The sequence below is a fragment of the Epargyreus clarus genome, unplaced genomic scaffold (assembly GCF_041222505.1).
Source record: "Epargyreus clarus isolate Ecla_fem2 unplaced genomic scaffold, WU_Ecla_fem_2.2 ptg000027l, whole genome shotgun sequence".
NCBI lineage: Eukaryota > Metazoa > Arthropoda > Insecta > Lepidoptera > Hesperiidae > Epargyreus > Epargyreus clarus.
Window position 1 is genome coordinate 1,934,502 of NW_027332234.1, and position 25,489 is coordinate 1,959,990.

A 25,489-nucleotide genomic window follows, 5' to 3' on the forward strand; every position below is an offset into this window, starting at 1 on the left:
AACCTCTAAATATTACTCACTTCCTTCCGCTTATAATAGAGGTTCTCAAACTTATTTCGTTTGACGCTCACATTGAAAATTAATTATTTTTAGCGCTACCAAAAATTGTCAATTTTTATACTTAAGCAATAGGCCGTTACAAAAAACAGGAAAATTCTAAAACAACCAGCCAGTCCCCAAATCAACAGTCTGGATGCCCCTGATTTTTTTGATCATTTACTGCTCTTCTATGCCTCTAACTCAAATAAGGGGACGTTATCGCTCACTTTGGGAAACACTTGCTTAACATTAGTTCATTTGTTGCACCAGCCATTTAATAACAAATATCTTAGTCTAACCTTCTGGATCTTTTTAGTATAATCACCAAAATACTATTTTCCTCGGGATATTGTTACAGGATTTTCAAGCAATAAAAACTAATTCTATTGCCAATTTGTCATCCAATTGTAAAAAACATATAATATATCCCTTTCATATGATTTTCCGCTAGTTTGGTACACACTAGCACTCGGACAGGCTCTTATGTAAGTAAATTAATTAAACCTTACAATGGCAGCACAGTAACACATAGAAATAATTGATTGTATAAATTCGTAACTATTTTTTCTGTATACGTATAGGCCTAGATGTATTTACCAATAGATAAATAACATTAGGTCAAGGTTTCAACTCGTCGTAATGATTCAGATACGTTAATTGGAACACAAGTCATTAATAGTTAATTAACTGCGCCGACTGACAGATTTTCCGGAATTGATAAAATTTAATGAATTTAATTATTTCGCAGTTTCTGCTATGTTCTATATAGTCCTCAGGGGTAGCGGCGCATCTGTGGCCGACCTCAGGTAATCAAATCAAATCATTTATTTGCAAGAACATAGTATTTTACAAGGATCTTAAATTTATAACAATTATCTTATGTTCTACCACATTGGGCGTGCAAGATATCAATATATATCATAGAAATATCTAATCCTATCTGGGGCTGATTACAGACGTTCATGGGAGGCAGTAGCCACTTACCATCAGGTGGACTGCGAGCCTACTCCTATATTATAAAAAAATAAGGATAAAAAATCCTGTAATTAATAAGAATGTGGCAGTAGGTTTGCTCGCTTCTGTTATCAAGTTAACGAAATCAAGATTACCTCGCGAAGACTTGTCTTTAGCAAAGGTGGCGAGAAAGACCAAAATTCTCTCAGAGAAGGTGTTTAGGACATAGTCCAAGTCTCAAGAGGTGTTTAACACATAGTCCACCATGCTGGTCAAATGCGAATTGATAGCGAAAATTTCACTTTTCATTCCAAACAGCTAGTTTTAATAGAGCCAGATACAAGAACATAATTCGATTATGCTATTACTACGCTGTAAAGCAAGTGCAAGGCTGTAACATTGAGTCTAGATTGGACGTGAGAGCTGTACATATGCTCAACGTATGACGATAATCTGTTCCTGCAACTTTATTAGATTGTCGTGACTTCCGTGATCTTTAAACTTACCACGTAAATATTATAATAAAAATGATTTCATCTTAGTTTATGGTCAAATCATAGTAATAACGTGTTTTTATAAAATAAATGCATCTTGCTAGTTAAAATTAGTAAAACTTTATATTGTAATATTGTTAGGCAAATATTGGCTACCTACTTAACAAGTTTCTAGAAAATTAGTCTCATTGCATTATCTCAATGCAGTGAGAACAGACAGAGTTCCGTTTGAGTGATGTTTGTAACACATAACATTTAAAACAGTGTATATTAATATTTTTTTATAGACAGCACTAGATCGAATTTTGACTGTACTCTTGCTAGTTCAAAAACTGTGACTTCAATATATGTATTTAATTAATAATACGATGACAGGATTTTTTTTTAAATAATAATGTTTTAAAAATTGCTGTTTAAAACGATTTATAATAATCGTTATTTAAAAGTATTGGATGTGAAGCACACTTGAGTAACTATGCGTTGCGACTGTTGCGAGTCAACTTTACACTTCACATAAAAGTAGTTTTCCGTTCGTGCTAGCGAAGTGCTAAGAAGTATATTTGCTTTTTATTAAGTTGATGTCTAATACAACTCTTTGATGTTTGCACGCGGGGCATCAGCGCCGCACCTATTATTTCTATAGTATATAGTATAATAGTAGTATAGTACAGTAGTGCTGTTCTGTTTTGGTTTGAAGGGTGTGGCAATGCATATTTAGTATGTCGAGGCATTTTCCTTAAACAGGAGTAACAACCACCTGTTTATGATGGTGATTTGTTAATTTAGTGTATGATGCATCTCCTGTAATATGTTCGACTGGTTGTATTTTAGTACCTACGTAATATTAACTGTTATCTTAATATATGTACTACGATCACTTTGGCCTAGCTTAGGAGAACTTGTTTTAACAATTAAGATATTAATAACGGTATATAGCAAAAACAATACAATACATAACTAATACGAAAACAATTTTGGTAACGTCACGAAATCATTTTGTCGAATTATATTTTCCATGAACTGTCACAAACCTACGTAACCAAATGCCTCCACACTAAAGTGCTAATTTACATTATGTCTTTTTATTTAGCGAAACCTACAGCTATGTATGAATTTCCGGAGAAGACGGATTGTCCCCGTTCTGAAATAGCACAGACGTGACGTTGTACTGCACCACTCCTTTATCTGCAAGTTCATTGAGCTGGCATAAGACTTAGTTTAACTAACTTAGCGTCTTTAAACTTATCTTCTAATTTTGCCAACACCGGTTTTATACCTATCTTATTTTGGTACCATAAAGCAGTTGTTGGTAATACTAATATTTTAAAAGTAGATAAACATGATACGTAAAGCTTTATCGTAATTCTCCAGAAAGTACAAAATAATATTAAATATGGTATTTAATATTTATATCAAAAATATCATAAACTTTATTTAAAGTTTTAATAAAGTCGTTTCAATTTTAAATGATTAAAATGTACAAGATCATTAATTTTGACACCAAACGGGACATCCAAAATGTCCTAAATGTCATATAAAATCACAATATTATTCGTATATTTGAATCAAAAAGCAATATGAAACATTATAAATAATTCACAATCTTGCAAAAAAGAGACATGAAATACTGTCCTGTTCTGATATGCATGATAATCATTCGATTTGTGTTGTTTTAAACCACTCACAATTTTATTCGTACAGGAATTATAATTAAATAACACGGTAGCCTAATATAACCTTAATAACAAATCTGAAAAAATCTTCTCGGAAAATATTTTATGGTATAAAAAGCTATAACTATAAAAACAAAAAATTGACTATTTAAAATTACTGACTGTAGCCTATGGCACTCCAACAATTTAGACGAATCAACGACAACTCATATTATGTTAGAATCGGTCAACATTCGAGAGGCTGTAGGGTGTGCCAAAAAATAAGACTCGCATACATACAGTCATACATATATTCATAATTTATACATTTGTTCGAAAAACATCACCCTTGCAGTCGAGTAATCATATACGACGGTTTCGTTTAAAACGATACGTGTATCGTACGGTCGCATTCGTTGTGACCCGCACACGCAGTTCAAACATCCACGTAACTTTCCACGCACGTAATCTTCCACACTGTGATACATCATTGTACATCATCGTGTGACGTTCCGATACCGTTATTACTCGATTATGACGTTGTTATCGCAGTATTAATACGTTTAGACAGATAAACATAATTTAATTTCTTTATTTACTGATTGTTTATTTTACACATAAACGGTGAAGTTAAGACATAAAATATATTGTTTAGTATTTATGGTCAAGCTTAACAAGATTTATTAGGTATTGTTACGACATTTCTCGTAGTTATTAGCGAATTACTAAAGTAAAGTTATTAGTTATTGCATGTATACTCGTAGGTACATTCAATTGATTTTGTGAGATATAAAAATGACAGCAATGTATGTTAAGCAGGGCAAAAAACATGTAGTGAATTCATTTGTCTCTATGTCTATATGGGCCGTTGGAAACAGTTAAACTATTTTGGTGTAATCTATGTTACTGGTTAAAGATGTCTGAATTTCTTTACACAAACACCCATTTTTTTCCAAACCCGTAACTTAACATAAATTTTAAAAATTAGTCGAGACGTCAAAAGGGATGAATAAAACCCATGTCATTATCTCATTATTGTTTTACAGATTAAATTTTACATAAAGTAACCGATAAACAAAAATGCGTACGTTCCTGGAATTTGGTATAGCACTCCGTGTGTCTAGATGAGTAGACGCGTGGATTGTTTACTGTTTAAACACTGAGTTCTTTCCACAACGATGCTCCACATCTGTATCTCATTACTTACATGGTTGCACCGCTTCGCCACACCTCCGTGTTATCAGTCTGTGACGTATTATCTTTAATTTATCTCGTCTCATGTATCAGTTAAATAGGGTTTGGTAATATTGTTAATGTTTTCTAATTTTCGGTATGTTATTGATGTTCCATACGTAATTAGGATGGCCAAGTCATGAAGGACGTACTTTCTTCCCAAGTGTAATTTTTAACAGATTATTGTTAATATCATTTTTGATAATTGTATTGATTTACGAGTGACAGCTTATTTAAGACACTTTTAATTTAATTAGTTAGCTGATTAGGGAAACACTTTAAGCAGTATATTCCCCCTTCACTATTGTTTACTCTTAATGATTCTTTTGTTGCTTCCTAATTTAAAAAAAAACTTCTCTTTAAAAAATACTACTTTATAGCCACCTAAATATAGAAATTAGCCATCACGAAGTACTTTGTTTATTTGCATCCAACCCCATTATGACCCCAATCTGAAACAGAAATGCCATTGTTTGTTTATAATATTTACAATGGAACTAACTTCATATATTTCAAATAATTATTACATACTTCACATATTGTTACTGGTTGTCGATAAAGTCTCGTTGTCCTTAACAACACGTGTCTACCGAGAAAATTAATTATCGTATGTAATTATACTTTATGAGTCAATTTCATGTTATTGAAATACTAGAGATATAACTTGCGGCCATTTCCGTGTTTCTTAGGGTATTATAGATAATGTTTTATTTCTTATTAGTTGTCAGTTTAAAATAACTATTCTTTACAGCTTGTCATCAACACATAGCTAACCCACAGATGTGCAGGGTCTCCTCCAGAGTGTGAGGGATTTAGGCCATGGTTGTTTCGGGCGGGGGATTCCCTCAAGTTACCTTCTTCGTGATAGTTAACTTGCACATAAATTTGAAAAATCTGTGGTGTGGTGCGTGAGTGCGATTCGAAGGTAGGATCTCCCGATGGTTAGGTTTAGTTTCAATCACTGGACTTTGGGTCTTTACAGTTGAATTATCTATGGAAATGTTATAGGTGTTCTAGGTAAAAGAAAATAAAAAATAACCCTGGAAATAAACAATTGTGTAATGATGAAAAATCGTGTCTGGGGGCCTATTGGGGGCGTACGGGTACGTAATCATACCAGCGCACTCGCCTAAAGATATTTTTAGTTTGAAGTTAATAATGTTGGTGCATTCGTTGCCAATTTTTTTTCAAACGAAAACGTAAGATGTTGTTTTCTAACATAACCTTGACAGCGGGTAAATCTAAAAGTGAAATAGCTTTTGAGATTTATTATTCTGCTTCAGGTTTCTGGTATATACGGAAATAGGGATTTCTCATGTTTACTGAATCTAATCTTTTAACATGAGTTTTTTATTGGGTTTGATTTTTAATCATCCAATTCAAATTATCATTATTATTTTTCTCAAAAAGGTGATTAGGAAAAAAATGTAATAATTTAATTTTTATGTAATAAGTATTATTTTAATCGTAAATATAGGTAATCATACTAGTGGTTACCTTTCTACTTAGAAAAAAAGCGAAAAAAATTCTTCATTTCATAGATATACTTGTCTACAATAAATACTTTAAAAAACGCTATCGATATGGGAACTCGTTGTTTGCGTTCTCGTTTCAAAAGGAACGTTCAAGCGTTTAACATTTCTGTCCTTGTATCACATTCGTATTGAAATGCGTTATCGTTCACGAGACCGGTCCATAGTTACGTAACAACAACAATAATCCATGAATTTATGATAATTGCGCTCCGATCCGGACCGGTTGCAAATAGGTTGCCACTGCACTATGCGAGAGTTCCCACAGATCCACGCAAATTTTTGGTGGACTGATTTGTTCGCGCGACCACAGATAAAAATAGTGTTTACGTTTTTCGATATTGCAAATATTTGCGTCGCTTTGATTGCGCCATGGACATATCTTTATTAATATTTTGGTGATTGCTATAATATATATAAAATGACTGTTGGTGGTAAATTTGTTGAAGTGTAGCAATCATCTTACGTACAAAGTCGATCTTTTGAATTATTTATGTGTTGCCTTGTTTGATTTTATGTATTTCATGCATTCTTTCGAGTTGGTAATTGTTAAATTTACCTCACAAAATTCGATCAAGGCGAACCACATACATGTTGTCAACAACAATAATAAATTAATACACTAATTGTTTCCAGTTTTTTCAAAACGCATCATATAATTGGCATACGAGTACTAATAATTTTATTGTCTTTTCCTGTTTCATATCGAATTGGTATGAGTACAATATTAATGGTTTTCGTGACCTCAATTAGTAGTGTAATTTTCTCATGTATCGTTAAAGAAACATTTTAAATACTTTAGGGTTGTGTTAGAACGCAATTTTACGCGTATGATGAGATCTCAGACGGCCTAGAGTGTGCACTTGCATAGATGCCACACGTACTTCTGCCTAGTACCAGTCTTCGCTTGTGTCACTTATTGGCCAATCCTAGCAAATAACACCAGAACCGTCGCCGTCGAAATAAAACAGGAAAATCGTCGTGAGAAACGGAACTTGCCTAGATGTTTACAAGAAGCGAACATGTGAAATTGTTGGCTACTTGGCACATGCACTCGCTGTCATTTTTTTGGAAAGATATTCACGTGTTTTTCGCACGTGTCCGTGCTTAAAATAAACAAAAAGTAAAATAAACTAGGGCCAATGCAATATCATTAATCATATACGATGAAATATAATTACACCTTGGATTAGTTACGTTAAAGGCGATGTAAATAGGTATAGCGGTCTTTTAAAAATATATCTAAGTTTCTAAATACACTTATTGAAAATATAGGCAATGAAAAGAGCAGATTCTGTAAATAACGTTGTTAAATCAAATGACATCAAATAAATTGATAGGATCTGAAACAGACATCAAGTCAGTGGTGTGTTTAACTGGAACAGAATAACAGAAGTGTGTACCAGCCGCAGAAACACGATACATTCGTACAACGGAAGCCCCGGATGAGCACGCAAGCCGGCAGCTGTCGTTCACGTATCAGAACACTGCTTGTGTGTAGTGGAGCACAATATCCTTCTGTTTTTGATGTTTACTACTTGGTAGTATTGTTTTGTGTGGTGAGATACTTCCTCCATCTCTAACATTTAAGAATTTATAATTTTCTACAGTAGTTTATATGTCGAATTTTCTTTGATTTAGGTACATTTGGTTGTACACAGAAGTCCTTTAAAAATATGGTGGAATTATGTTACTTGATTCCAAATTTCAGTTACCTATGTTCCACTTATTTCGTTTATTTGAATATTAAATATCTTTTAAAGTTTGAACAATTATATTACAATAATAACTCTGTCGCATTTGATGCCGGTTGTAAATTCAAATTTTATTTTATGACATGATTATGTAGGGCACTAGCGTCAGCAGATCGGCCATTAAGAACTTTAAGCGGGGCGAGCTTGTTCTTGTTGATTTTTATTAACTTATGATATTGCTTTCAGCACCTACATATTATCTGTTCCGAATGCAGAGTATAAGGATTTGCTCATTATTTGGAATACCCTACGGTTTAAACGGCTTAACGAACATTAAAACATGAGCTGTCGATGGATTCGTCTAAATTGAGGGAGTAATATAATTTCTGGCAGTCGGTTTGTTTTTGTATTCACTAATTTGTTTTACTGGTAACTACTTATTGTTTATACTTAAGCAGGTTATTAACCACAGTTCTTCTTGCAGGATGTCTGACATGCGTCCAAGTGCTGAACATCATGGTGCTGTTGGGCTTCATGTTGAACTACGCGCTGCGCGTCAACTTCACCATCGCCATCGTGGAGATGATCTACGACGCCAAAGATAACGCCACCGCCACAACCCTTGCCAATGTCAGTGGATCTATGAATGTTACGCAGGTATTTTGCTGATACGATCAGTAGGTAGATATTATTAGAGAAAGATAACATAACCTAGGCAAACGGTGCTAAAGTATATTTAAGTTCTTTTATATGTAATTGTGACAGTTGTATAGTACCTAGTAGTAGTATTCTGAAGTTGGTAGAACCCTTTGTAATTAGTTTTGTAGTTCAATCCGGAGGCACTACTGATACACTTATTTCTACCTAATAACAGCAGTGTTAAGTGCTGCGGTCTTCTAGTTTGATTGGGTGTAAGGGAATAGTCATATTTGTCATACCGACATTCATAAGAGGCTTTTTTGAATCAGTTACATGTAAGATGTCGTAATATCTTTCTGCATTTTACATAATTATTACATACGGTCTTTATCCGTTCTGTATACTGCAGATTCTCTTCCAAGGTTTCCTGTTGTCTTAAGAGCCGAGTTATGGCTTTATGCAAATGTCTGTGTGAGTTCCGAGAAATCTGCAGTTACGGAAGTTATATATCAGTCGTGTTTAATTTATTATGATTAAGATATGAGCGTTGGTATTAAAAATAAAGATACATGAAATAACACTTAATACAAGAAAGATGAGTGGTCTCAGTGGTCGGCCTCTCGATTTTCGATTTTCCAAAGTTATTAGCTTACTAGAAAGTAATTACCACTTGTTTGAACGGTGAAGGAAAACATCGTTTAGAAACCTGTATATATCTAAAAGACCTTAAAAAAGAAGTATGAGAGCTTCTTTTATGTATGTTTTGAGTATGTGAAATCTTTTAATTCTGAGAGAAGAACCGTGCCCAGCAGTGGGAACCGATTAGTTGTCGACGACGAGAAAGATAATTTTTCTCGCCTAACCTCAATTACATGATAATATGTAATTTTCATTAGTCATCCGACAAGTTGCGCAAATCCTTACATGTAACATGAATGAACATGACTCATACTCTTATCTTGTGACTAAATCGTGTTAATATTATAATTCCTAGTTACATGTACGTTGTTGCATCTAGCTAGATAATTACCGTATTATAATAAGTAAGGATTTCGTATTATAAGTTGTATAGAAATCTTTTAGGTCTGCATGTCATGTTTAAAAATATAGTGTAGCTGTATGCATATGCTTTTTATATGTAGTTGTAGCAGACGAGAATGCAGTCCACCTAATGATAAGTGACTACTACCACCCATGGACTTCTTTAATCAACTCCAGATAAGTTTAGATTTCTACCTGAGGTCGGTCACAGATGCGCCGCTTCCTCTAAGGTCCAAGCTGGTATGCCTCTGAAAAGTGTCTCCCTTCGTACCAAAACACAGCAGCGGTTAACATTACTGTTATTAGGGAGAAAAGCTGTGGCGGTGGTGCTGCCGGAGTCGTACTATAGGTTGGTTTGTTTGTTTGTGTAAGATTATAAATATGTTTATTGTATACAGCATCCAGAGCACATAGAACAGACGCGATACCACTGGGACACGAAGCAGAAGAATCTGCTGCTAGGCTGCTTCTTCTGGGGTTATGTCCTCACAGAGCTGCCTGGTGGCCGTCTAGCAGAGGTCATCGGTGCCAGGTGAGGCTAATAATCACTATACTTATTAAGTGACTACTAATTTGGTTTTGAATGATATCTTCAAAATAAACTTAATAGTTTTCACGAGGAGGTCAATGTTAGAGTAGAATCTCTTTAAAATTTTAGAGATATGTTGATTTTTATTTAATTTTATCTTTAAACTAAATTTAAACTTGTTAATAGTTATCAAATAAAAAAATCGGTTAAAAGACAGAAAAAAACTGGCGTATGAATATAATTATACTGTTAAGAGATATCACAGGAAAATTAATTACGAAATCCAATACCACAAAGCTACAAATACACCATTATTACCGAAGATATTTTAGGTAAATCGCTACATTATATAAGCGAATAGATACACAATTATATCGGTAGTATTGTTCAAACGTTATTTGTCCTGTAATGTAAGGTATTTTAATGTATGTGCCGCAATTTGCAAATAATACATATTACTGCGTCACCCGACAATATATTCGATTTACGAGTACAATCGTGCCTCTGATTCCGGCTTACAATAGGCATTTTGTTGATATGCATTCATTCCAGTTGCTACCCGCCCGATTGGATTGCACATTGTTGCAAATGCAGTTGCTATGTTAGGTCTGTTCACACGTACAAACAACGCAACGTGGGCGGTGCAAATTTATAATGATGTAAATGCGTATAGGTTTATTCACACGGAACATATTACGTTGCCGTCCAAATTAAGTGCGGACTATATCATATCGCAACCACAGCTAAAAAAGTGATAGCCTAGTGGTTGATACAAAAATATGAACTGTGCACCAATTCGCAGTTTATCAACGTGGTGGACTCTGGCCTAACCCTTCTCTCTCTGTGAGACCAGTGTCCAGCAGTGAGCTAATAATAGGTTAACGATAATTGCAACATAAATACATGTGACATCATGCTTGAGAGCATCTTTGCTGGCTACTAAGCAAAGACACGTTATGTTACAACACAGCCACTACGTAACCAATGCTTACTGGTATTTTGTCGCTGATGTGTGGTGTATTTGTGATACGTGTGAATAGACATTGAGTCTATTGTGCGATTATGGTTATTTATATGGATGGGTTTTTTCTGTGATGATGATTGTGATGCGATGTTCAAGAGAACTTTAGAATGCAGTCAGCGCCCTTGGCCTTTTAACTAATTCATTTGTTGGACTATTATGTGTGTGCTTTTAGCGTCATACCTTGGAGCTCAGGGGGTCCATTTTGCCGATCTGCACAAGAAAAATAAATAATGTTATCTATGTTACAATCAGTCACAGAATAAAGGTGATCGTATATCAGATGAAAAGACCTTGTAAAGTAGTGTTTGAAATAAATCGGTGACAAGATGCTTTAGCAACTATTGCTCAAGGGATATAAACCAATTGATGGTCAGCCTTTAAATCTCAGGATGCGCAAATCTCAAACTTGCAAGGGAGCTAATGATCCTAGTACGAAACTGTGTGTGAACGCACATTAAAAACGCACACGTTCCTTAGTGTATTCTAGTTAAAATCGCTGTTGAAAAAGTGTAAACGCTCGTCACGATCATTCTCTTTATCCGTTGCAATCTCAAGGTGTTCGTGTTTACTGAACCGGGTAATATGATAATATTATAGGGATTCCGTTCACACTGGTGTTATTATGTGCATTTCATTCAATATATTAGGGCGTGGATAACGGAGTGTATGTGAGTTGTGACAGCTGGGCATATTGCATCTGTCAGGATGAGATCTGCAGATTAAATAAATTGAAGGCTCGCAACGTTATGTCGGGCGCTGAACCCGCAGACATTGAGGAAAATATAACTGGAATTGTTCATTGTTTTTGTATTTTAACGGAAGAACCGTACTTCGGTTCCCAAAATCCTTTTATCTTTGTACTATGATCTTGGTTCATTTGCAATTAATTTTTGATCGAAGTGCTATTCAGCGATTTATCATTTTCACTGTTACTAACAATTGTGATAAAATAAGAGTAACAGTGTTAGATAACTAGATACTTTCTACTGCACATTTGCTTCAATAGCTTATAAATCCTTTCTCTCCCATTCATACAAAAGACAGTCAAGAAACAGCTTTTCTTTCGCAAAAACACCTTACATATATTTAACATGTTTATTACCGGCAATCACTTTCCGGTACGGAACGGACGGTCCGACATCGATATAATTATTAATTATGTGTCCGATTATTCATCCGCCTACCGCGCCGGTGCCGCCCCGCTGCCCGCCAATTAAATATACCGCGCCGGCGCCGCGCCGTGAAATCGCACAACCGTTACCGACGCCGTGTCGATGACAGGTCATAAAACATTGGATTATAAAAATCTGTTTTAAATGCAAAAAATAAGAATATTCATCGTCTTTTAAGTTCCGTCTATCAGTCTTGAAAAGCTCTCTGCTTAGCGTTAGATTTATCTACAAGGTAGGGTATCGTATCGGCGAAGTTACCAGCTGTTGGCGAAAAGACCTATCCTTAAAAAAAATAACAACAAAAATATATGTTTATAAAAATAAGTTGCTGCCAATCACTTCGATTCAATCTGTTACTCGCTTGCACATCCATAGGACGAGAAAAACCCAACTCTACATGACTACAACACGATTATAAAATCACCACATGCGATTCGTTTAATGAACACGCTTGTATACCTACGAGACGATAATAATGTATAGTCATTTGTGGCTGACGTTTCATTCGAAACAATTTGAGCAATGAACTTTCTAGAATCCGTTAATGGAAGGGTCGTGGAAGTCAACGAGGACTATTACTTACTTTTGGTCCTTGCCATCGTTTTAAATCGCAATTATGTAGCGTCACTTGTTGCCTGACACATTCGGCCTATGATGTAACGGTGAATGAGGTCATGATGTTTTTCTAGGGCTGCAAAAAATATTCTCGAAAGAATAATTATAATTAATGGTGTTTCAATACCAACTTGTCAAATGAATTAATTAACGGTATGGTAACAAGTAGTAGGTAGCAGGTATGGTAACAGTAAGTAGGTATACATAAAAACATTTAGCCAGCTAACACTGTTTTAGATAAGTCTATGGAAGACTTTTGAGACGTAAATGAAGCAGGTGGCGTATAAAAAGGAAACGCGAATCTCAATAAGCGTGACAAAATGTATGAAAACATGCCTCGTGTTGCGGGAGCTGACATGAAATCAGTGAAATGTAGCTCTTTCAGCTGGTTAAATAATTTAACTAAAGTTTTATTGTCTTCAATGGGAAGGAGAAAATACAGAATAGAATGATATAAATAAATATTAGGAACAAAAATTAAAGTTATGGAATAATTATTAAATTCAGAAAAGGTAGAATTACTAGCCAAATTAGCGGAAGAATAAGGAATAAATATTTATTAGTGTAAACACAAACTCAATTAATAATGTACTGAATTCCGAAAACCCATCAATTTTAATTGAACAATCCAAAAAACCCAATGGGATTGAACAAGTTGGATTCGAAGTGGATTCCGTCCCAGATACCGGCTTACTCACCCGATTATTCATAAACCGGTTGGATCACGTCTGAAACGATACGCGACACGATGCACCAGCTGATAAAGTAAATCATGCATTACACTATTAAATTGTTTTTGAATAAGCAGCGACTCAAGAATAATGTGGCATTGTACCTACTTAAATTTTACAGGTATTTCAAATATGACCATAACCATCGACAAAAAATTAAAATGAAAGACAAATTATTAAGACGAATGAAACAAATTAGAAAAATAATTAACTTATACAAAAAACAATACTAACTTAAATGAACGAAATTATACTTTTTATCTTGATAACAGAGAAAACTCAGAAGAAATATTATGGGTTCATGTTCATAAAATTCATGTAGTTGTCACTTTATCATTAGGTTGAGGTGTAGTAGGTGTGGTTTCACGTTTATCGTTAGGATTGTTACAAGTGTGCATGTTATAGTGTTATTGAAATTCTGCTTAGTCATAATTCCTCTTCATCTTTGTAAGGTATGCCAGTGACTCATCTCAAGTCATATGGAACATTCCAACATTGTAAATGCGGGCAGGCTCGCAAAAAATTACGATTGCTATTGACTATTGTGCGTTGGTACGTGAAATGTTTCATGATCGTTTCACATGAGACCATGTGGGTGGCAATTAACGATACGAGTTGTTAACGTTCCTACATAAACGTGATATTAGTTGCGTTTTGAAATAAGCATTTTTCTTGACAATCTATGCATTTGCCACATAACTGTTCTATTTATTACGTTATGATTTTTATTCTTCTACCTTTAGTGGCTCGAAACTAATTTCTTTAGCGATAAGGTTACTGGATGTAAGGTTAAAATTATAAGTATAGTTTATGTTATCAGCGTTTCTTCTTTGTTATGCTTTATAATACAAAAGTATTAAGTAAAAAGTTACATCAAATTTTCATTGCACATTAATGCAGTCACGACTTTCCATATGTTCTTCAACGTTTTAAGAAAATTGGGTTACTGTTAGAGTAGATTTGAAAGATAAATTAATTTCCAGGCGAGTATTCGGCTACAGCACTCTCCTGGCCAGTGTGTTAACGCTGCTGACTCCTGGAGCAGCTGCAGCAGGGTTCGGCTGGGTGGTGGCGCTGCGAGTGGTCCTTGGTTTCCTCCTGGGAGCGACGTGGCCTGCTATCTTGCCCATGGCGTCCAAATGGATCCCGCCGATGGACAGATCCAAGTTCATGTCTAACATGATGGGTAAGTTAACTGCTTAATTATAAATAATATATATTAAGTTTGATTAAGAGTGAACAAGATCAACTAGAAGAATTAAAGTAGTAATACTGATGTACCATGAAAGAATGGACAATCTAATTTTGATAGAAAAGAAATATTTAATAACAAAACACCACTGATTTAGTGTGTCCTCTAAACTGAAAAATCAATTTATAATTCTTATCGCCAGTGAAACGGTTACCTTGCTTCAGAAAATTAAGGCCGTACAAAATAACAATAAAACGGCCATAATTGATTGTTACCAACTTAAAGGTTAACGTATATTAACGTTAGACAAAGATCAATGACTGAATGTTGTTTCAATATAAACAAATGGGCATTCAGCATCATTTCTATTTAAAGCATGACACGGCCTTGCTATAGTATAAATAAAGATTGGTAGACGCAAAATATTTAAGGAACTCATAATAGTAAACACGGGGTGTCACGCTAACGATTTAATTAACCGATCGAATAAGGCGCAGTAACATTCATAAAATTGCCTTGACCGCAGATTATTTTTCATTGTCTACAATTATGGTAAGAACATTCTATGAATAGGGTTCTCGTTATAATCTGCTCTAATCTAATCGTTGTTGTCGAGTCGTAAAGCGTTACGTTTAGTAATCTAGGTATTTTATAACATCCCAACAAACTTTACTTGGATTTTATTTTCTGTTATTTGCGTAAGTAATAAATTAATATAGTTAGTATTAAGCACACATCACGTTACATTTTTCGTTTTGTTTCGTTCATAGATTAGTAAAGATTACTCACTCCTAACAGAAAAAAATTACCAGTATTGACAATTGAAATTTTCACTGTCATCTATTTTCTTGTTTGAAAAATATAAAAAAATGTAGTTTTTAGATTATTTACGAATGAAATGAAATGAACGATATTTCTTCGCACTTTTTCCGCGATGTCGTGTTTTTGGCACCACTTAACTGCACACGTCGGCATTGTTCCGCGTATATTACAGTATGACAGCCATTAAACGGCTGACAGAACTGTTAACAGTTTAAGCCATTTAATGGCTACCTTCAATTACAAGGCGGTGAGATATCTATACTTATCTATAGTTTCGTATTTAATATTCGAATTTAAAAATAAAGCAACAACGCTCGACAACCCTAGTTTATGAACACGGCGCGCACTGAAACGTTATCATTCGACGCGCGAACCGTCGGATCCAACATGGCGGCGGAGGCGCGCGCAGGCGTGGTGGCTGACGTCACGGCCGAGCCGCGCGCCCATTGGCCGCCCGCGACCGCGGCTAACCTTGCGCAACGTTGCCATGCGCAGCCGGCGACCGGTTCCGAGAAATGCGGCTGGTGTTATTTTCGTATGTGCAGTCACGTGGTACACTGACTAACCGACTGCGGTTGCCCGCAAGGTTACGAGCGTTCGAAATTCCGAAACCTAATCCTTTTTGGGGCCCGTACCTGCCAAAGACCCTTATAAACCTGGCCCTACTGTGTTATATAGCCCACTATTACCCACCATTAAACTGAAACGACCGTCATCCCTTGAATACAAGACGTTAACCTCATTAGATGGAGTAAGATTTTGCATAAATGTTGATAGATTTTAAACGCAAATGATCTGGTCCTATCTGTGATGCATTAAAATACACCAAATTTTGCAGAACTCCTTTTTTATTTTCGGAGTGGCATTTAAGAAATGAAAGGTATTAAGGTTAATTGGTCTGGTTTGACCATAATTTATTTGGCCTCTTTTTACATCTTGATTGGCTGGTTTTCTTATTGTTGTTCATTAATATCCTGCGTATTTTTGTAACTTCATTAGGTAAAGACGTACAATTTTTCAAATTCAGGACGATAAAAATGTATATGTTATTAGGAATTCGTCTGTTTTGGCATATGACCTATTTACCTGGCGACCTTGAAAGGCTTTTGAGAGAATGATAGCAAAAAATGGTTCATATAGTTAGTTAGGCATTACTTAGTAAGATATTCTGATCTGCGCAAAAAAAATCTTATTTAGTCCGATAATCCGTGGTATTTGAAGTTTTTTTCCGGTGTAGATGTTTAAGCGGTGACAGCCCTATCTGGATTGTATAAAACGTCAATTTTAATTAAAAGTATTTTAAAAAGCTGATAAGATTTATGAATAATCTTTTTTATTACTATTTATTACACTGATCTTATAAGATTTTGTTGATAAACAAAAGTTGGTTCTTAAATTACAAAAGCGTTTAAATTACACTTTTTAATTAACAACGAATAAATAAGACTAGTGAAACAATTATTCAAGTGTTGTCAATTTAAAAGTAAGTAAAAACAGGTTATGAAAATAGAATGAGTAATTATGCTATTTGGTACAGATAATTAGTGTGACATTTGACGGGTGCGGAAATTCGCGGACCGGTTTAATGTATGCTGAATGTATTAACGGTTCGCTCTTAACGCGCGAGGCGTCAAGTTAACATAATAAATAATATTCGAATATGATTTATTGATACGAATTAATTTGAATGGTTTATTGTAGAGGCTTAATTTGAATACATATTTATTTTGTATAGGATTTTTATAAGTGGATTTCACTGTTACAAAATTATATAAAATCAGTTAGAATTCGATGTGGTTAACGAAATGCTTAGGATTGCCTGTATGTTTAAGTATCACAAATGTGTAGCTGTTTTTATTTAATTATACAATCTTACTTTTAATTATACTAATAAATATGAGAGATACTAGAGAGATAAATATGTGAATATTTATATAGAATTTCCTGCTATTTTTATTATGTTTGCTTATTATTGTCTACGACTTTAGTTAGTGGACATTTATGTTAAAGTATGAGTATGACTGGCATATGTTCTGACTTGCATCTTCGAGTTTATTAATAATGATAACAGCAGGCACGTCATTAAAACAGCAATAACAAACAATTTACTATTACGACAATCGTTGACATAACACACTCGTCATGTCTAGGCTAGGGTTGTCGCGGCATATAAAAATAATATTATTGTGTACATACACACAATAATACATTTGTCCGTGTTATAAGTTTGTGATCGCAAGCGAAATTATATAAATTCATCGCAAGTAAGTAGATGTATTTGAGTCGTAGTACCGTATCAAATCGCGATCCTACGATGATCTAATCTACCCGATGTAGAGATTAATACAAGCCTCTCGAGTGAAGTGAAGATGGCGCAGTATGTCTGAATCATGCTATCGGAGTTTTCTCAAAATCTTGCAAATATAAAAGTTCCTTACTGAAACTGTCGGAGCACGGCGCCTTTCCAGATATGATTATCTAGCCCGGCACCCTGTATTAAATTGTATTAACGAAAATAAAACACGTTGGATACCTGAGATTGCGGTTTATTGGGTCAGTAAAAACGCTATTTCATAGTCGCAAATAACAGTCAGTTATAATTCATTATATTTCGTAATACTATAATAATGGCCTTTATCCATACAGAACGCAAACAAAACCGCTTTATATCAGTTATCAATGACGATTGATTTATTATTCATTCTCCATTTGCGTAAATCATTGTAGATGCGTACGGCGTCTATAATAAAACGTCAGGCATTTATGTAAGTGGGTTTAAAGGTCTCAATAAAACGAATCATCGTTCATCTTCCTTAAACAGTGCGTCGTTGTGTAAAGATTATGAAATCCACTGTAATGATTGAATTGCCGTCTGATTGAAGCCTCTTGTTGTTGTATTGAGGCTATTGTTTTTAGAGCCAGATTAAAAAATAAATAGTCTTCGTCAATATCAATTTTCTAATCAATATATTACTAATGCTTGACCTAGGAGGACTCCTGGGTCTCCTCTTATAGTAAAAGGTTATACAGGTTTAGGAGGGATGGGAATTGGTAGCCTTGGCACACCCTTGTTATCTTTTTTTTTACAGAAGTCTTAAGTGTGTAGGATTTCTCATGTTTTCAGATACATTAATGCAAGTCATAATTCAGCAAGTGATGATTAATTAATACGCCATTCTAAATAAAGATTTTTAGAGGTTGTTTGTGGATATTTCAAAAAATGTGTCTAGACTTATAAGTATAAGCGTTCATTCTTAAAAAAAAATAGAAATACAAGCAACTTCTTAGATATAACATTTAGTTTTGTTTATCACCTACCGGAATATAATAATTTATATCGACATAGTCCTTGTCCACGGGCATATCATTTGCCAGGCTAATTGGGCAATTTTTAAAGGCTTCACGGATGATTCTCACATTGATTCGCCGAACTGCCTACATTATACGAGTGCGTATACCTGCAGGAAAATCATTCAAATACTCAGAGGTTTTTCTTTGGAATCAAACACAACCTGATTAAAATAATGCCGTTGTATGGCGTGAATTTCATAAAATCACGATTTTTGATTTGGTTCACCTTTCAATGGATTATTTATGTAGGGATGTAATTTCTGGGCATAGGTCCTGTAACTATAAGAACAATATTAAATTGCTTTGTAATGCATAATTGTGCTCTTGTACAATTAATTAAATCATATTTAATTTATTTAGTACAATATAGCAAAATTGACTATTTTGCGTGATGATTCTACTAAATAAATTGTTGCTATCTAAACGATTGCTATCTACTTACATAATATACATGTATTATGTATACAATTGTTGATTACAAAATCACATCGTGTTTTTGTTATTATTTGTACACTAAGTTCTAATCTAATTGTTACATTTTAACGATACACGATTTTCCACTTACCTTGTCCAGTTTTATGAACCTGATAATATTTTATGTGGAAGTAATTATTGTCTTACTGTTTACTTAATTTAATTAGGTACTTGTTGGATTGGTCCAAAAATGGCTCATATGATAATGTCACATAGGACAACTTCGAAACAAACGAAACAAACAAAAACTTCGATAAAATTTATGTCGATTAAAGGCCTATGTAGATATTTGGGCCGGCCCAAAGGTTATTTCATAACTACATGTTGGCGTATAGGTAATTATCCACCTAATGACACAAGATCAGCGTTACGCTCTAGGCCTACCCTGGTTGTAGGGAGAGACTTGTGCGTGGCAGTGTGGACATACAGTGTGTGGGTTGCAGTTAGGTAGTACCTAAGTTTTTTGGTCATTTGGACATATTTGACATCAGTCAGGTAGGATGATGGTACAATATGGTTCGATCGTGAAAGTATCTACCACTGCTACACCCATTTCTAGCGTTAAGCGCCATTGCCGTGAAAGGTTGACTTACTGAGGCGACTATCTTGATCTTCCAATTTTAGGTAGAACGCACATTCTTTATACGGCTCACAGCAGTGCATGGGCGGCAGTGAGTACTTACCACAGTTGGACTGTATATTCGTTTGTTATTTAAATCGCAAACAAATACAAACAGAGGATAGTAGTTAGGTACCTACTCTGTAGGCGCCCTAATAGATTCTAGGCATTAGAATAATTAGGCTACTAGAGTCCGTCCTCCGAAGTATCCTCACGCAACTGGGTCTAGGTACGCTCGAGGAAAACATCCGACGGCCATTAAAATTTTATTGCTACCTCATTTCCTTGACATTTATCGATATTTGCATTACAAGCGCTCGACGGAACTTGGACCCGCACTCGGCATTCGATATATGAATTTATAATATGTGTTATGTCAATAACAGCTGTTTTAAAGATCTATTGACTAGTAAAACATTTTCGCGTTACCCATCAAAAGTACCAATTTTCCTCTGGAACTCGGGATAGCATGAAGCTCAGACTCCAATATTTTCCATTAGGGAGATATGGATATATTAGTTGTTGACAGGACACTATTTGGGTCCCAAAGCAGAAGTGTAGCGTGAGTTCGCGCTAGTCTCTGAAAAAAAAAACACTATTTATATCTCGGTTAAGCTAAGGGGGTTTCCACAGTAAATCATCTTAGAAATAATTGTTCATGCGTCGCTCTTTGAAATTGATTGCATCAAAACAATCATCAACAATTATCAATGATCATAGACGTAACACAATAAAAATGAAATAAGTAACAATTGAATTCAATAAAATAGTTGGAGCGCTGCCCAGCCTACAGAATGTGCGTATGTTAGTAATTTTCCTGGTCTGATGGACTAAATCAAAACACAATTGTTTCCCATTGACGTCATTAGAATCAACGGAGACTTGTTTTTCATACAGGAAAAAGTAGTCAATTTTTAATTAAGTGAGTTAGATCATTTCGAATCAAATTTCTGACCATAGAGACGGTACGATTAAAGATAGAAGAAGTAATTCAGCATGCAGCAAACCTTATCGTAAGTGGTCGCTGCCACCCAAACAATTGCAACGGATAAGGGAGATTACTTACATAAGGGTTTCTAACTTAGTCTATAAGGGTAGTAACGTTTTATATTTGTGATCCACCTCAGGTAGGATGCCAGTGTTAAGTATTTGGGGTTACCTGCACTTGTCGATGATGCAATGAACACTTAACAGCAGGGTGGATTGCATGCTCGTTTACTATTGCACTTTTATGAAAATATGTCTAATGAAACGTTTACTTTCAGCGTCGTCTCTGGGAGCCGCGTTGACCATGCCGATCTGCGGTTTCCTCATCGCTCACTTCGGTTGGGAGTCAGCTTTCTACTTCACTGGTAAGTTATTCCTCCAATAGTTATTTAGATTACGGGTTGACATCTTTTTTATATAAAGGAAGTACTATTTACCATTTCTACATTTATTGCCATATTATAAGTCTTTTTGTGCATGTTGTTATGGATATATAAGCACCAATTTATGTATTAGTGATGGGCAAGCATTAGGAACTTGCAGGTAAAATTTAAGGATGTCAACGAAATAAGCTACCGTAGTGCTACTTTAGTAATAAATGTTTTTTCTTGTTCTTGGTTTATTTTCCTCAAGTAACGTGCAGGCGGTGAAATCAATTTCAATTATTATCTTGTGTCTGGTGTTACTCTAGTTTTTTTGTCTATTCCACTTGGAGCACTATCACACGGATGATATATCATATTACACTCAGTGCACTTCGTTTATACGGGTGATCATAGGCGAATTAAAAAAAAAAATATAATATTTAGTATGAAGTATCGTTTACTGGTTGTGTGATAGAAAATTTTCTTCTTTCTTTCAATTTTTTTTCTTTCTTTCATTGTTTTCTTTTCTTGTTTTCTTTCTTTGTTTCTTTGATAATAACCCGAGTACGTGTGCAGGTATAATCGGCGTGATGTGGGCGGTGGCGTGGTTCGCGGTGGTGTACGACTCGCCGGCGCAGCACCCGCGCATCTCCGACACGGAGCGCAACTTCCTGCTGAAGGCGCTGCCGCAGGACGGCAACGGGAACGGGGTGAGTGCTGCTTGTGTTTGTTTGATGCATAGATAAATAGAGATATCTCAACGACTTGTAATTGAAGGAAGCATTTAAATGCCTTAAACGGTTGTCAATTCTGTCAGCTATTTGACATATCATGGTGTAAATTACACGGAACAATGAAATGTGCAGTTGAGTTTTGCAAAAATACGAAATCGAAGAAAAAGTGCGGAAAAATATCGCTTCATTCGTAAATGATCTATAAACTACATTTTTTTAATATTTTTCAAACACGAAAAAAGATGACAGTGACAATTTTAATTGTCAAAACTGGTAACATTTTCTTGTTAGGAGTGAGTTAATCTTTAATAATCTGTGGTTTGATGATTTATTCGTGTATTCGTTCGATTGAGTGTTTATGGGCGCGTGCGTGAGTGTTTGTGTGTATGCGTGCGTGTGCGCGCGCACTTATGTGTGTGTGTGTGTGTGTGTGCGTGTTTGTTTGCGATGGTTTTGGTTTTAATAATTTTTGCGGTAAATTCGCAATTAATTGATTGATATGATGACCGTTCGTGATTTTCCTCCCAAGTCTGTTGCTGCTTTATAAACAAGAATAACATGTATTAGTGTGATTTGCAATTAACATATTTGTTACCAACATCAAGTCTTAAGGACTCAAATCTTATAACGGGTTGATTAGAGAAGTCCATGGGGTAATTGCTACTTACCATCAGGATCTGTATTCGACCACCTTTTATTCTAAAAGTAGGCGGTTTACAAAACTTTGAGAACCGAAGATCGAACCCGGAACCCACATCCCCAACTAACATAACTTCACATTACAGCACATGCCAGTCCCCTGGAAGGCGATGCTGCTGTCCCCGCCAGTGTGGGCCATCATCGTGACGCACGGTGCCTCGGTGTTCGGCTACTTCACCGTCGTCAACCAGCTGCCTACATACGTCGAGAGCATCCTGCACTACAGCATTAAACACGTGAGTAGCATTTAACATTTAGAATTGTGGACCAAAAAGCAGATATTATTATACTTAACTTTTAGAAAAAAATCCGAGTAAATAAGAGTAATAAGCTCAGTAAATATGTATACTTAACTTTTAGAAAAAAAAGCTGAATAAATAAGAGTAAAAAAGATAACTTAGGCTTTCAAAGGTAATAGTGACGTTAAAGAATTCCGCAGAGTTTTTCACAAAATCTTCTCAGTTGAGGTCGTGTTTTAATTTGGTGCCAATAAAAGAAAAATATCATGACTGACTAGTTTTTTTATTCCGTGTACCTGACAATTTGAAGTCTCTCCGTAGACCTATACAAATTGGCATACATGATTTGTTGATTTTTGCTATACAAATAACTCACAAAAATAAATGTCATCGTGTTATTTAGATCGACATTGCTAGGACAAGTGATTAATTCTGATATCCTATCTATGTCCAAAATTTCAACCCAGACATTGTCGAAGTATACAAAAAGTATACACGGGCACATTTCAGTGGAAAGGGAGAAAATGTTACAGTTTCTAAAAGACACAATTTCAGTAATAGACTGGTAGTTTGAAACTCTGCCTCACATCATAGGTTCGGGATTTGAATCCCAGGCACGTACGTGTGATGTTTTAAAACATATGCGTGTTAGACTTACCTTTCTCACTGTAGAATAAATTTCCCACACTTAGAGGAGACTCGACCCAGCAGTGGGATAATAATGAAAAGATTTTACAAGTATTTCAAAAATACATGCCAAATCGAGGTTGTCAGTGAGTTATTATTATACGAACTAATTACAATATTAATGTATATGTTATTAAAATGTACATTAGTACATATTTATATTAAACTAATTATATTTTATTTATAAATATATTTGTTATTACAATATAACATATTTTTCCTGCTTATTTGCTTTCTAAATTACATGTCGAACGGAGGTAATAATTTAGTTATTATTACAATATATCATAGACTTCGGTGTCGACTCAGATTAGGACAATTTCGACAAAAAAATAAAAAATCAATATATTTTCACACCCCCACTAGGGGGTGATATGGGAGTAGGTATACCAGTAGTGATTATCTTTAGTTCTAACTTCTAAATAGAGACTACACCTAATTAAATAATAGGTAATTAAACTGCAAATTATGTGAACTGCAAATTATGGAGCCGTTCACATAATTTGCAGTTTAATATTATATTTTTAGAACACTAATATAAAAAGTTATGCATCAATTATTCTGTCGAGTGCGCCCAAAGTTTTTTATTTACTATATGTTGCAATTTTTAGTCCGTCTTAACACACACACCTACCAATGGTAGGTACTATACTTTTGTTTTTCTTAAATAATAACAAGTTATAATCAGTTTAACATTAACAAACATTGTTACAATGTAACATAGTTTTCCTGTTTTATTGCAAATCCGTGATCGCGTTGCCAGTGTAATAATAATCGTCACGTTTTCCTGACACTCTTCACTGTTGCTTTTTGAATAAAGGATTTTTGCACCACAATGTGGAGCTCGCACAAAAGTAATGTCTAGTCTGTTTCACATTGAAATGCATGCAAATTACGAGCATATAAAAGTCGTCAATAGTTATTTGTATGTGTCGCTCAACTTAAGTGGACGCTCAGTCATATATGTGACTGAATGTTCATATTTTCCACTCGTTTTAGTGACAATAATGGTTTATTGTTAAAATCACTTGAATCGTTGTTTCTAATAGTCTTATATAGTATAGTTATGTTGGTTGGAGCATAAACCAAGGCTAATTGTATAATGGATATGGCGTAGGCTTCCATCTTCTTGCTTAAACTTAACTAAGTAGTCACTAAGAAGGGAGTAATCCAGCTGCGCTTAGGTTTCCAATTTGTTAAGTGATCGATGAGTGGTACATATTTGTTTTCTAAGCTAACAAATTGTTCCCTGGAAACATAAAAGTGGCGTTAACTACTTATCAATTACTAAAAGAACGAATTGCTAAAGAAATAGTAGCCAATGGGTTATCAGCTCATTATTAATATAAACTGAGCTTATCTAAGCTATTATCTATAAGCTATTTATCCCTAGAGACACAGAGCGGTATCTACCGCTCTGTGTCTCTAGGGATAAATATACCTCGCTGAATAAGCTAAATTTTCGCCGTTAATTATCTATCCTGTTCCTAACATATTTTTACCTAGAAGTAACAAACGAGCATGTAGACCATCTAATTTAAGTGGTCAGTAGCGCCTAAAGACATCTGCAACCATTATCATATATAACAGTTACGCTGGTATTCTTAAGATGGAATGCCTTGGGAGTGTGAATCTGCCTTAAAACAAAGCTGACGTAGAAATATGGAAAACAATATTTCTATCAACTTTATTATACAACTTTAAGACGTCAACGAAGCGTTGAGGAAAATATTTTAAATTCCTGACCGTCAAGATTCTAATACAAATATAAAATACTGTTAAGTTGATATTTTTTCAAGGAATTTTAGAAGAAAGCGTCAAGGTTCATTCTAAGATTGCATAAAAACTAGGATCCGGTTTACGAGATTTTATACGGAATTTTAAAAGTTGTTTTAATCTTTTCTAAGCAAGATTTTATCCATGCGCTAATGTAACCATGCCGTCAAGATTACAGTACCCTTTTACCACAGT

General features: G+C 34.9%; 1 protein-coding gene across 2 annotated transcripts in view; it reads left to right on the forward strand.

Annotated features, from left to right (window-relative positions):
- LOC140753675 (sialin) overlaps nt 1–25,489 on the forward strand; it is a 56,771-nt gene that overhangs the window by 15,768 nt on the left and 15,514 nt on the right. Inside the window, exons 3-8 of one of the 2 annotated variants that reach the window (XM_073088402.1) lie at nt 8,083–8,255; nt 9,677–9,810; nt 14,333–14,535; nt 21,073–21,159; nt 21,736–21,869; nt 22,679–22,828. In XM_073088402.1, coding sequence (XP_072944503.1) covers nt 8,083–8,255; nt 9,677–9,810; nt 14,333–14,535; nt 21,073–21,159; nt 21,736–21,869; nt 22,679–22,828 — 881 coding nt within the window. The remainder of the gene's footprint in view (nt 1–8,082; nt 8,256–9,676; nt 9,811–14,332; nt 14,536–21,072; nt 21,160–21,735; nt 21,870–22,678; nt 22,829–25,489) is intronic. The other variant, XM_073088403.1, reaches the window with a different exon arrangement.